The following is a 14,248-nucleotide window of genomic DNA, read 5'->3' on the forward strand; positions in this document are numbered from 1 at the left end:
GAATATTCTTTAAAATTACTTTGTGTTAGTCCCTTTTCTTCTATTTCCTTATTTCCAACTCTCCCATTAGTATGTACGCTTTATTCCTACTCAAGTTTTCCCCTATGAGCCCAGGAGTATTATTATTATTTTTGCAGTGATTGGGTTTAGGTTTGTGAAGTGAATAGTGTGTTTCTAATCTGGAGAGGGAAGGCAGCACCATCCCCTGGCTTGCTGCTGCAGCCTCTCTTTAAACAGCAGGTTCACTCTTTCTGCAGCATTCCAGAAGGAACACCAGTAGGAACAGCTCCACACATGCTTACATCTTGTCCGAGGTTATCCCAAGAAGTCCTGTGGCATTTGCAATGTGCCTGTATATTTTCCCTTTAAAAAAAAAAAAAAAATCTTCCTGCAGACTTTGTTGAAACCACAAACAAACATAACCAAGCAAAGCCCTTTCTAGCAGAGCATATTAATCACACACTGCTATATTCTGTGAAACAGTAAGCAAATGATAACCTCCAACTGTTGCCCGGGCCCTGTAAACAAAAGATCAAATTCTGTGTTCTGCCTTGGCAAGAAAAGAAACTGCAGCATTTTGTCAAGATTTTTACAAGTCCTGGGCTTCACATTACTGGCTGAAATTGTTCTTTCTCTACTTTGCAGAAAAATGGAAAACACTAGTACATTTAAAGATTTAAATAGTATTTTAAAAGGAATGTAATCAAAACTGTAGTTTAAAATACAATCAGGCTCCATAATAGAGACAATTGGCTGTGTGTTCCACCTGTAATGCAGGGGATTTGAAGCATCTATTTTTTCCCTTGTTTCTATGGATTTATGAATAAAGACTCTGACCCCTCTCAGGATTAGGAAAATTACGAAAAATTTAAAGCCTGGGTTTTAAGGTCTGTAGAAGCTGCACAGGTACACTAATTTTAGTAAGACGGGCGCCAGAAGGAATAGTATTCTCCACAGGAAAAAGAGAACAAAATAGTAGGGGAGAAATATTCAGGCATCCTAAAAAATATTCAGTGGAAACGTGAAAACATTAAAGACTGATTAAACATCGCAGCATGACACAGGTTAGCAATCGAGCATATATAATTTGGCTCGGATATTGCTCCAAAATCCGAAGAGCAAACACAGGACCAATTTCTTCCAGGACAACGACCTCGTCCTCTGCAGACCCCTCTCCTCGGCAGCTGAAGGAGTGTGGCCAATCTGCCTCCACCTCCCCGCGGACCCCCCAGTCTCAGGACCTTCCGCAGCACCCCACACTGGAAGTGGCCGCTGCAGACCCAAGGACAAGGGGCACGCGGGAGCCGGCAGCCCCAGTAGAGCGGTTGGAGACGTTGAGGTGGGAGGGTCACCCAGGTGGGGTGAAGCTGGGGTGGGTAGCGGGGCGAACGGCTTTCGAAGCTCTGGGCCGCCCCCAGGTTGGACTAAGCAGGCGCTCATGCCTTCGCCCCCGCCCAGGATGGGCGTCTCCTGAGGACTCCCCACCACACCTGACCCGACACCCCACGCCCAGCCTAGAACGCTTCCAAACCCCGACCCAGCGCAGGGCCGCCGCGACTGGCGCGCAGGGGGCGGCGGGAGGCCTAGCGAACCGGGGGGCGGGACCAGGCGGGCAAGGCCCGGCTGCCGCAGAGCCACTCTGCGCGAGGCGTCTCCGCCGCGGCGGAGGGATACGGAGCGCCATATATATACCACGGGGCGCAGCCTCGCGCTCCGACAGTGGTGCTGGGAGTCTCGTGGACCTTGTGCCGTTACTCGTAGTCAGGCGGCGGCGCAGGCGGCGGCGGCGGCGGCGGCACAGCGCACAGCGCGCCTTAGCAGCAGCAGCAGCAGCAGCAGCGGCATCATCGGAGGCACCCCCGCCATCACAGCCCCCGCGCTGGTGCAGCCACCCTCGCTCCCTCTGCTCTTCCTCCCTTCGCTCGCACCATGGTAGGTCGGGAGTGGCAAATGCCGGCGTAGCGGCTGCCCGAGATTTCTTCCCAGATTTCTAGTTGTTTTGTTTTTTGTTTGTTTTTGGTTCGTGGAGGTTTTTGTTTTCTGAGTGTTACGCAGTAGCTGCGCTTAAAGGAGGATGCATTTTGGATTTGCATCTCGGCGACCTCTGCCAGGGAGCTTCATTTATTGGTTCCCCTTGGAGCTGGACTTGGCCCTACTAGGCCGTCCACGGGCAGGGGCTTCGGCCGCAACTGCAGCGGGGCTTTCTGCATCTAGCCCCCCCGCCCCCCGCCCAGCGCCGCACCCGGGCTGCCTGCAGCGCAGCGTTTCGGCCTGGGAGCCGGGCGGGGCCGGACACTAGACACCCCCCCCCCCGCCCTCCCCACCCCGCTTCTCTGCCGGCGTGAAGGTGGCAGGTCGGGCGGGCAGTAGAGAATGAATGGGCTGGAGCGGGCCGGTGGCGCACATTGTTTCGGCCGGGTGTTAAGGGGCGCAGTGAGCCCCCGCCACCTCCCCACTTTGGCCGGTCCTGCTGGGCACTCTCCCTCGTTCGCTCTCCCCTCCTTCTTCCCGGGGGGCGCGGCGCAGGCGTGGGCTGGGAAGGAAGGAGCCGGGGAAGGGTGGGGTTGGGGGCAGGAAGGCTAGGGGTTGGGGGCGGAGAGGGCGGAAGCGGCGGCCCGGCCGCCCTGCGCCCGGGCGGGGCTCTGCGGTGTAGCCGTGGCTTGTTCCTGCCGCTTTCGCACCCCTACGGCCCCCCACCCAGTGCAGCAGTGCGGGCGGGCGTGAGCCTTGATGCACCAGGAGGCCCTTCCCGCGGGAGGCGCTCGGCTTGCGCTAATTGGGGCGGGGGGGGCGGGGCGGGGGAGGAGGGAGCTGGCGCGCGGCTTGGTTTCCATTAGAGACGCAAAGTTTCTGCTCCGGGAGGAGGCGGCGGCGCGGCGGGCTGGTTGCCTACGGGAGCAGAAGCGGGTGGGAGGTGCGGGGTCGGCCTTGGCCAGGGCCCTGGAGCGCGGGGGCCGGGGGTGGTGACCCTCCTGGCCGAGGAGGGGTGGCGTCCCGACGCCCGCTCAGGGGCCGGCTTGTTCCCCGCCTGCTCCCGGGCACGCGTCCTGCCTGGCCCCTCGCTCCCGGTTCCTCCTGCCCTGCGCCACTTGCATTCCGCAGAGAGATGCCCGCCACGTTTCCGCTTTCTCTGCAGCCTCTAGATTGCCAGATGCGACTGTGCGCCTTGCTGGGTGTGTTTTCCACGGCCCCTTCCTCCCTCGGCGGGCAGGGCTGACATCACCGACTGCGTTTCTGGTTTGGCGGGTGGGGAGATGGTTCCCTGCAGGGTTCTGGTACACCTTTGCCCCCAAGGCTAGCGCCCTTTGGGGGAGGAGGATTTCGTTTTCGAGAAAGTTGGATGCCCCTGGTAACCCCTCTAACGAGAGTTTTGTAGCGAGGTGAGACTGTTCTCCCCATAAGGTGACAGTTTCTCTTGCGAGGTGTGGCGGCGCTTCCTGTTGTACAAGACAGATGTTGCCCTGGCGTTACGTAAATCATCGTGTCTCCTTCATTTAATTTTAAGAAAGCCAATTTTTAGTGATTGGGGTAGAAAGAAAAATCCATTTATAATCTGTAAAAACAAGTTTTCACCCAATATCAATATATTGGACCACCATTCTTGCTGTTAAAGTTTTCACTTAAGAGAATAAACTTCATCAGCTTTCTATTAGGACTTATTTTGTAATTGGCTTCTTAGGCATCCTTTAAAGGAGAAATACACATTAGCTCTCCTTGAGGTCTCGAATTCCCTCGGCTGGAGGCACGGGTTCAGTGTGGTGGAGACCAAATAATGCAACTGAGAATTACCTTCGTGGCCATTACTGCCTCGATTGAAGTGTGTTTATTAAGAACAGTTCTTATGTCATTCTTAAGGAAGGTAGGGTTAATACTCTCCAGCAAATTTAGTAGACCCTCTTTGCCAGAAAAGAGAGGAGTATATATAGTCTGATAATTATTGTGTAGTTTTCTGTGTACTTAATTTTTGTAGTTTTGTAACACTTCATTTATAAGATGGTATCATTTTTTTCCTGGCTTCTGAATAATAGGATAATTTGGCCCAGGCCATTAACCATTGTAAATGGTAGGCTTTTAACAAATAACTGCCTAATTTAAAGGATTGGAAAGCATTTGTTACATGGAAATGAAGTTGGTGGGGTACCCAGTTGCTGTATCTTTATTTTTTCCACTTAATTATTTCTCATAAAATGGATGTAAAAGCCTGTTAATCCAACGCAATGCCATTATGTAACGACAGTTTGGAGATTTCGAGGACCTGGAGCAGTGTGCAAGGTGCGCTGAAAGCCTGCCCTGATCCTGGCTATGGTGGCAGTGGCAGTTGCCTGGGTCCCTTGTTGAGTGGAACGGGGGACTGCGGTGTCCATGGTGCAGTAGGTGGCGCGCTTCTTAGAGCCTGCTGCCACTGCAGCTGGTGCCATGGGGCCTTCTGCCACTAGAGGTGCCATTTTTCACATGATGAACTTAGCCTAGTTAGATCGCAGAGCAAGCTGTAAGCCATGGGCCCAGAAAACTTGAAGTGAGCAGAGGTTGTCACTTCCTTGTAATCGTTTGTTAAAATAGCATAGAGTTTATTTTATTCTAATTACTTTCATTAAATGACAGTGCTACAGGTTTCAAAAGAATTTTTGAAAATCGATTTTTGAAAGATCACAATATTAAAAGTATAATTGGAAAATCTGTGTTGAAATCAACCAAACATGTTGTGGATTGAATGATAACCTTTTCTTTCTTCATGTAGGCTGATCAGCTGACCGAGGAACAGATTGCTGGTAAGTTGACAACTCCAAGGAGTCCCCAGAAGGCCAGAACTAGGCATTGACTCAGTTTTGGTGACTCCTCTGTTCCTCCCCGCTACAGTCTGGGCAGTTTTCTAAGAATTTATTTAAATAAGAACAGTAAGCAGAAACATTTAGGTCAGGTGTTATTCTTGCCAGTACTTTATAGGTGAGGTGAAAGGAAGTAAAATCAGGATGCCTACTTGTTAAAACTCTGGAGAATTTGACCATGTTTCACAGGGTGCAAAGTTTGCCTATGATTAAATTGTACTGAGCCTGCTACTCAACAATTTAGTTTACAGTTCTTATGCCATGGGTCTTTCAGTAATCTGCCCTGAAAGCTTGTGCTTGCTATCCTAAAATAAATGGAAATGGGTGAAAATGAGTGTTAGGACCACTGTTATAATTGGGAAGAAAGTTACATTAGTTAAACTCTGTTGCCTAGGCTGGACTCTTAACTCCTGGACTCAAGCAGTCCTCCTGCCTCAGCCTCCCGAGTGGCTGGGATTACAGGCATGTACCGCCATGCCTGGCAGATTTGAGCTTTTTAAAGTCCTGGAGGACTCGTTTTGAGACTGTTTCTCTTTAGGAAACCAGGAATGCTTCTGAAATATCCTAAAAGTCATGTGGAGAGAAGCAGACTGTTAACCTGGGAATGTACATTTCTAGTAACCATTTCATGTTATTATGAAGCGGGATTCTTACAGCTTTAGAAATGTAACAGGAAGGGACTTGAAGGGGGCACATGGACTAGTCTTGTCAGATTGGATTTAGTACCTTGAACCCAGGAGGCAGAGGTTGCAGTGAGCTGAGATTGCACCACTGCACACTGCACTCCAGCCTGGGTGACAGAGCGAGACTCCATTGTTTTTTTTAAAAAAAACAAAACTGGATTTAGTACTAATTTAAGCATGTTCCAGCTTAGCCGCCTTGAAACCTGTGGGAATATTGTGGTGTATGGCACCGTTTACTGGGAGCAGTGTTTGCTTTATGGGCTGCTGTATGAAGGCCAGTCCAACAGGACTATTGTGGTCTTTATTTCGTTAGATAAAGACCAGACTTCTGATACCTTGCACAACTTGAATGGCTTGCTTTGGCAAGCCCCCGGCAAGTGTATATTGTGACTGGGTTGGATAAAGACATTCATTCTAACGGGTCAACTTTTGTTTTCAGAATTCAAGGAAGCTTTCTCCCTATTCGATAAGGATGGCGATGGCACCATCACAACAAAGGAACTTGGAACTGTCATGAGGTCACTGGGTCAGAACCCAACAGAAGCTGAATTGCAGGATATGATCAACGAAGTGGATGCTGATGGTAAGAGCTTTAGAACCATGAATGAGGGCCATTGTTGTGTAATTCAAGTTCAGAAATGTTACAGAATTGTCTTTCAGGTCCCCAGAGCAAAGCAAATGTGCAAAGATCCTTTCTGTGGTTGCCTTAGGGCCATTGACAATTACAATAAAAGATGATGGGCCTTGTGTCCGTCCTGCTTAGCTTCTACAACGTTTTCTGCATGGGATCACTGTAATTTTTTTTTTCTGCTTGGCGTGACCTAGAGCTCAAATTTTTTTTTTTTTTTTTTTTTTTTTTTTTTTTTTTTGAGACGGAGTCTTGCCCTGTCGCCCAGGCTGGAGTGCACTGGCGCAATCTCGGCTCACTGCAACCTCTGCCTCCCAGGTTCAAGCAATTCTCCGCCTCAGCCTTCTGAGTAGCTGGAATTACAGGCGTGTGTCACCACCCCCAGTTAGTGTTTTGTATCTTTAGTAGAGATGGGATTTTACCATGTTGGCAAGGCTGGTCTCAAACTCCTGACCTTGTTATCCACCTGCCTCAGCCTCCCAGAATGCTAGGATTACAGGCATGAACCACTGCTCCTGGCTGAGCTCAAAGCTTTTATCAACTGGCCCATGAGTCTGCACTGAGTCTTGATGGGGAGGTGAAATTAAATAGCCACAGGACGTGCTTTTTTACAAACTTACTGTGTCTAAAGAGGAGGAGGAGCCCCCAGATGAAGTGGGTGACAAGCACTCTTAGAAGTTACCATAAAAGTGAGTACAGTGTGAGCTTGTAGATGTGTTTGCTGCAGAGGAGCATGTGAGGTTTGGAGGCGGATGTGTGGTGACTCTAGGGATAGATTTGCAGAACCTAATGGAAAGGGAAGCTGTAAGATCCAGGGTCAGAGGGAACCAGCAGTAACCCTGATAGCGGGTTGTCATCTGTTCCTCTCGACTCCACAGCAGTGGACAACAGACCTGTGACTGCTGATTTCCACTTCCCCACCCCTAAAAGAAACACCTATTTTGGTAAATCATACATATATTCTAATGTGTACTATATAACATTATAGAACATGATTTTTAAAAGATGAGTTGCGGGGAGAGAAGGTCAAAAGAAAAAGTAAAAGATGAGTTAAGAATAAACAATTCGGATCTAGATTTTACTTTGTAGATGATTGACTCAAAGGTGGTGTAGTAAAATCGCTTGTCTGGTCACAAACATTTGGAAGCAGAGCTTTTGATTAGGTTTTTTGACAAAGCTTTCAGCACATTGGAGTGGTTTTCACTAATAGTGTTTTGGAGAGAAAAAGTTTTCCGTAGTTCTCTCTAGTTTGACTGCTAAGATGATCAGCTATCTGGGAACATGGAGTAACTTCCTCTTGTTCGTGGGAGCCCTGGGAATCTGTGCTTGGGGAGGGGAGAAATCTGTTAGGCTCTTGGATTGTGTGGAAGAAGGAGAAGTTGTGCCAGACTACAGAATGCTGTGTTTGCATTGAGAAACTAGGATGGTACCTGACCTTCTCTGCATGGCTGTGAGATAGTTTAAAATAATTTCTCTTGGTCTTTGATGAATATGAACAATATCTTAAAGTTTTTGAGGCTAAAAAGTCTTGAAGGGATCCCTGAGGTATTTTCTTTTAAAGGTACTGGTGAAAATGAGTAACTTAACCTAGGGTTTTTCCTTCTAATTTTATTTCCATTTAGTTCAATTACACTGTTAGTCTGGAGTGCTTGTCTTTAGGGGTATTTATCTCTTAGTTTTAAAGAGGAGTTGTTTGGAGTACTGGCCCTAGAACAGATTCTTCTGAGAGTTCCGTAAGTGTTACTGGTCTGAGCTGTGAGAGTGCTGCTGAGCTTTTCCCTTAATGGGAAATAAAGATACTGAGTTGGAAGAAAACAGGTGGCTAACCATCATAGTGTGGCCAAGAAATGATCCTGGAGAAGACTTGGTAAGACTTTATGGCCCATGCATGGCATAGCAAAATCAATGTTCCTCACTCATAATCTTTTCTCCCCTGAAACACTTTATACTCTTAACCTACAGCTCAGTTCTAGGCCTTTTTTGCGTTACTGCTGTCACTAGCCAAGACAGAGTTAGACCTGAGTGATTTCCTAACTCAGGGATGGCAATTGGGGGTGCTTCCTCCCTCAGAGTGGAAAGATTCAGCCTGCAGAGTGGTGTGTGCTGTTTTTTTTCTTGAACTGTACAGCCCTTCATGACCCTTTCATGGGCTAGAATCCAGATGTGCAGTTTCCTTTGTATAATTAAATACTATCCTGGGCACTGATGATGAGTTTGAAATTATATGAAATTGCCCCGTGAAGTGTTTGAACGTTTTAGACCTGCAAATGTTTGAACCTAGTAAGATAGTTTGCCCCTTTGTCCTAGTATGTGTTTACCATTCTGTACAGTGGTTCTGAAATGATGACTGCAGAGCAGCATTCATAGAGTGCGTACTTTACATGAGCTTTTTGTTTTTTAATTCGAGGTAATGGCACCATTGACTTCCCCGAATTTTTGACTATGATGGCTAGAAAAATGAAAGATACAGATAGTGAAGAAGAAATCCGTGAGGCATTCCGAGTCTTTGACAAGGTAATCCAGCTTCTGCGTGGCAGATGGTACTTAAGTATGGTTTCTTCTGCTGTCACTTTTAAAAGCTATAATAATGTTATAGGCAGAAGACTTAAATCTAACTGCCTGAGCCTTTGATCTCACTTTCAAAAGTCCTCTTTATGGTGACCGTATCAGGTGAAGGTAGGCATAATAAATAGGAATTGTGGACCACGTTTCTTGACTGTTACTTTGAATCATTGTGAGCTTTTGAAAATCCTGTTTTCTGCATTAGCTGTTTGCATCTATTTAGAAGGTTAGAGGTGGGAACTAGAGATCAGAGAATTGTTGACGGGAGCAGAGTTAGCAGTAACTTGAGAGGGCGTAGCTAAGTCAAAGACCTACTTCCTCACACCACATCATTAGCAATAACAATTGCTGAATGTTCACAGGATGGCAATGGTTACATCAGTGCAGCAGAACTACGTCATGTCATGACAAACTTAGGAGAAAAACTAACAGATGAAGAAGTAGATGAAATGATCAGAGAAGCAGATATTGATGGAGACGGACAAGTCAACTATGAAGGTAAAACTAAATTATTTGAGCTCAGTGTTTCATAGCCTTACCTTTAGGATCTGTAAGCAAGCCAGCTGCTTCACTAGGCAGCCTTTTACTTTATTTTATGTACAGTAAAGATGTTGTGTTCATTAAAGCTGCTTTCAAAGATAACCAAAAGTTACGATTATGTCTTTTCAGAATTCGTACAGATGATGACTGCAAAATGAAGACCTACTTTCAACTCCTTTTTCCCCCTCTAGAAGAATCAAATTGAATCTTTTACTTACCTCTTGCAAAAAAAAAGAAAAAAGAAAAAAGTTCATTTATTCATTCTGTTTCTATATAGCAAAACTGAATGTCAAAAGTACCTTCTGTCCACACACACAAAATCTGCATGTATTGGTTGGTGGTCCTGTCCCCTAAAGATCAAGCTACACATCAGTTTTACAATATAAATACTTGTACTACCTTAATGATAAGGACTCCTTAAAGTTCCATTTGCTAATGATACACTGTTTGGGCTGGCCAGTTTTTCATGCATGCAGCTTGACGATTGAGCACAGTCAGGCCTTTGTATTAAAAATGAAAAATGAAAAAACAAATTTAAAACCCATTCAAATGGGTTCTAGTTCAATTTGTTTAGTATAAATTGTCATAGCTGGTTTACTGAAAACACATTTAAAATTGGTTTACCTCAGGATGATGTGCAGAAAAATGGGTGAAGGATAAACCGTTGAGACGTGGCCCCACTGGTAGGATGGTCCTCTTGTACTTCGTGTGCTCCGACCCATGGTGACGATGACACACCCTGGTGGCATGCCTGTGTATGTTGGTTTAGCGTTGTCTGCATTGTTCTAGAGTGAAACAGGTTTCAGGCTGTCACTGTTCACACACATTTTTAATAAGAAACCTTTACCAAGGGAGCATCTTTGGACTCTCTCTTTTTAAAACCTTCTGAACCATGACTTGGAGCCGGCAGAGTAGGCTGTGGCTGTGGACTTCAGCACAACCATCAACATTGCTGTTCAAAGAAATTACAATTTACATCCATTCCAAGTTGTAAATGCTAGTCTTTTTTTTTTTTTTTTTTTCCAATAAAAAGACCATTAACTTAAAGTGGTGTTAAATGCTTTGTAAAGCTGAGATCTAAATGGGGACAAGGCAGGTGGAGGGGAGGCCAGTGTACATTTAAATGCCCACAGCCCAGCATTGGGTTTCCCTCCCAAGGCCCCAGCACCAACCTCTGAGCCCAAGACCTTGCCTAAAAACAAGCAGATACCGATTGCTTCATCCTATTTATGGACATGTAGGTCTAGTTGCATTTTCACTGGGGGGAGGGGGGAAGGTGAATTATGGTAACTTTTAATGATCTATTCAGGCAGTAGAGCTCTTAAGGAAAAAAAAAAAACCCACTTTCTCTCAAGCATGTATTTAGGGGTTGTTCTCAATTGTGCTGCTGATTACCTGTCTTATGTAACTACTTGAGACCATCTGCAAGAGACATGATTTAGTGTGTCTGTAATTCAATCTTCGCTGTGTTTGGTAGAAGCAGTAGTCACTTTTCTAAGCCAGTCTCTTCATGCCTAAAAGACACTACCAGTCACCTTTGATTCGTGACTTTTAATTTATGATTATGCTTAACCTTAGCCTCCTTTTACTTTATTTTTTCCCCCACGTTGATTTGACTTTGCTTCTTTCCCCCCCAAGTAGAACTAACGCTAGCTTCCAGCTTGAAAGTGAAACTCCAGTGTGGAGTGAATTTTGTGTCTAATTATAAACCTGTAACCAAAACTCAGACATCTGGTACTGGTCTTTGCATTGAGATTGGTCCCTGTAAAACCCCCTTAAAAGCATATTGCATTTAGTACAGAGCTCTTTTTTGAAATGAAGGCTGGAGGTGTGCATTTCTCACGGTGTTAACTGGTTGTATCTTATTAGCAAGGAGATTGGGGTTTTGAGTGTTTGCGTGGGTGGTTTTAGTTTGCCAGGGAACAGTGGCAGGCTGCTAGCAAGGCAGTGAGAAGCTCTTGGCAGCCAAATGGGTGCATTCAGGGCTGATTTATAGAGACCCTTGGCTTCTCCTTCTCCTACTCCCCGTCTTTCTGGCATTTTGTAGCTTGTTAGATTTTCTGCCAGAGGGGTGGGTCAGAGCAGTGGAGAGGAGACATCGCCCATGTGCTTCTGCTACTGGTCCTTGGGCTGGGTGGTTGGTAGAAGGGAGGTCGACACTATGAGCTAAGGGTTGGCTTTTATCATTCCCTGAATCTGAAAGGAACGCCTAAGGATACCTTGGGGTTTCTCTTCTGGTGAGATAGGGTTCCTGGTTTGAGTAAGTTAATGTCCTGGATATTTCTTGTGGCAGGGGGTGGTCCAAGAGCCTGATTGGCTGACCCAGTCTTAGGCCTGTGGTCGATGACCTCAGTAGTTTCAGAGGGGGCCAGAGGGGGTCATTTGACTTGTTTTTTTTTTTTTTGAAATGTAGCCTTCTAACCCTCTTAAGTCTTTTTAGAAGCTGGGTGGACTCTTAGTGGTCCTGCAGCCTATCCTAAAAGACTACCTTTGAAACAGGATTCTTGTATGGCCAGGATCCTGTCTGGGAACCAGAAACCCTACACCCTCCCCGTCCAGGGAATGCTGAGTTCCTGTTTTGAGCAGAGGTGAGGCAGAATCCACTGTAGCCTTCTCCCTGGCATTTGCGGGGATGACCCACCCAGGCGTTGGGTGTTAGTCTGCATGAGTTGGCGAGAGGAGACAGCTGGGTGTCGTGGCAGTGCCCTTGAAGTTGGTTAGCACCTTCCTGTAAACTCTTGCCCCTACTTCTAACTACTCTATACATATATACATATATTTATATATAAAGTGATTAGTTGAACTGGCATCCTGCTTTAGCCTGAAACTTGCCATAAGAAACTGCTGAGTACTTGGCAAACCCTTTCATAGTTTTGTTCTCCATCTGTTTGGGGTAGGTGTTGAGCAAGGCAAATGGATCTCGATATTTCAGATGGGCTTTTGATGCACTGTTGCCAAGGAAGGCTTTTTCTGATTTTTTGACACATGAATTTTTGCACACTTTCATTGGTGTCTTTCGGCAACTTACACACATTGAAAATGAGCTATTGTACATATTTTTATATTCTCTTTATAAATGCATGTCGGATTGTACTTGTAACAATATTGTAATGAACGGCTGTGCAGTAGGCCCAGCGCTGCTGTGTCTCGTCAGAGGAATAGCTTACCACGAACCCCTCAGCATACCGGGAACCTCTTCCTGAACAAAGAATGTAAATTTGGTCAAGTCTACTCTTCCGTTCATTCAATTATTTTAAGCATTTGAATTATTTACTGTATATCCTAAATATATTTATCCTTTGGCAGTGACTAGATTTCCACTAATGTGTCTTAATCTATTCCTCCAGCTGGCAGTTACTGTTTTTTTAATCCCTTGAAGTTGTCCTGTAGGAGACAGAAATTCTTTGCTGTCTGTATCCCTTGGAGTAAGAAGGTAGTGGCATGGGTGGAGTGTGTGTTCTTTCTCCAAATCTATTATGATGTTCATTAAACACTTCTGTAGCAAAGATGGTGGTAGTTCTTTTGTTACTGAAGTTTGCCCTTCACCATGGCTATTTGAAAAGGAGATGTACTTGGACATTTCTGTAAATCTTGAGATAAACTGTTTGGAGATTTAACCACCTCTCTGATGGGGGACCAACTCTATGGAAATTGTAAATAAGTTTTATTTATAAACCTGGCACTGTATTCAATAAACATTTCTGCAGCCTTTCATCTCTAACTGCGAACTGTGTAGGTTTCTAGCTTGCATAGCTTTCAATCCCTTTTGCTCTCAAGGTAGACCTGCCCTCAGATGTAATTTCACCGGGCCTCTAGTACGGTGAGAGTGAGGGGCCAGAAATACCATAGACACATCCCACAACAGCCTTACCCTAGTTTTAAGTAGTTTGAATGTTAATAGCTGACATTTTAACATATTCTCTTAGCCTATTAATTTGTCCATGCTTGCTTTTTATGCAGAAAATTTACACCATAAAGATTAGTTTCCTGTTAACCCCAATCCAAGTCTCTTTAGGATTTGTACAAAGAAATTTTTTTCAATAAGATGGGAATTTTAGATGACAAGCACATACCTTGGTTCATGTCCAGAGCGGGACAGCTGAGGAAAGTTGGGTGGGATGCAACTCCAATTTAGGACGTTGGCATTGAAACCTTCCCCTTAGTCAACACTGGCCCAGACCCTGGTTCTCAGATGTGGCAGGGGAGGCCACCTTGTGTGTTTCCCACGCTGCCCAGAAGGAGGGAGAGGGCTGAAAAGGGGGGCAGGGTAAGTCCCTGCTTTGGACGGAAGGCTTGAGACACATCTCCAGGAAGCATTTAAACAGCCCCTCCTGCACACAGGAGCTGGGACTACAAGGATATGGACATCACCGTGGAGACGGCCCTCTGCTCTGCGGCCTTAGACCCAGCTTCTGGTTTTGGTTTTGTCCCTCCAGCGTTAGGCAGGTTCTTTACCTTTCCCAGGCCTCGGTATCCTCCTTGGTAAGATCCTATTGGACTTGGTACCTTCTGCCTGTGGCTTTCTAGGATTATGACCGACCTGGTTTGGCATCACTTTGTGTTTAGATAGATAAAATTGCAGCCTAAAGGATGGGAGGTAAAATTGCGTAGGAGTGCTGTGTCCTCTGAGATGACAAATGGGATTTAAAAATTCTCAGCAGCTTCATGTTGGGAGTGGAGTGGAGGTTAACCTTGCTATTAAGACGTGATGTAATATTGGAACCTGGGTCAGAGAAACTGATTGTTAAGTGACTTCCATTCTCCCAGGACGGAAATAGGAGGCTACCACTGGGCCTGTAAGGGATTCAGTCCAAGTGTCGTCATCTGGTTTTTCAGCAGCTCCAGTTTAGAAAAACACACATTTCCGATTCAAGCTGAACTTTCCTGGGCACTGGGGGGCTGGAGCACCCAATGACTCAGGATGCCTTAGAAGGAAATAAAACATAAAGCTTTTTATAGCTTGGTGCTTCTCTCCCACTGCCCTCAACTCTCTGCCAAGGAGTGGGAGG

At 46.0% G+C, this 14,248-nt stretch overlaps 1 protein-coding gene across 1 annotated transcript; it reads left to right on the forward strand.

The window, feature by feature from the left end:
- The first annotated feature begins 1,648 nt into the window (after window positions 1-1,648).
- CALM1 (calmodulin 1) lies at window positions 1,649-12,960 on the forward strand. Its single transcript, XM_010373840.2, has 6 exons — window positions 1,649-1,932; window positions 4,739-4,769; window positions 5,949-6,092; window positions 8,545-8,651; window positions 9,062-9,197; window positions 9,369-12,960. Exons 1-6 carry the CDS (start codon window positions 1,930-1,932, stop codon window positions 9,395-9,397), a joined length of 450 nt encoding a protein of 149 aa, XP_010372142.1. The 5' UTR covers window positions 1,649-1,929; the 3' UTR covers window positions 9,398-12,960.
- Window positions 12,961-14,248: the final 1,288 nt, after the last annotated feature.

This window comes from Rhinopithecus roxellana, chromosome 5 (genome assembly GCF_007565055.1).
Source record: "Rhinopithecus roxellana isolate Shanxi Qingling chromosome 5, ASM756505v1, whole genome shotgun sequence".
Lineage (NCBI taxonomy): Eukaryota > Metazoa > Chordata > Mammalia > Primates > Cercopithecidae > Rhinopithecus > Rhinopithecus roxellana.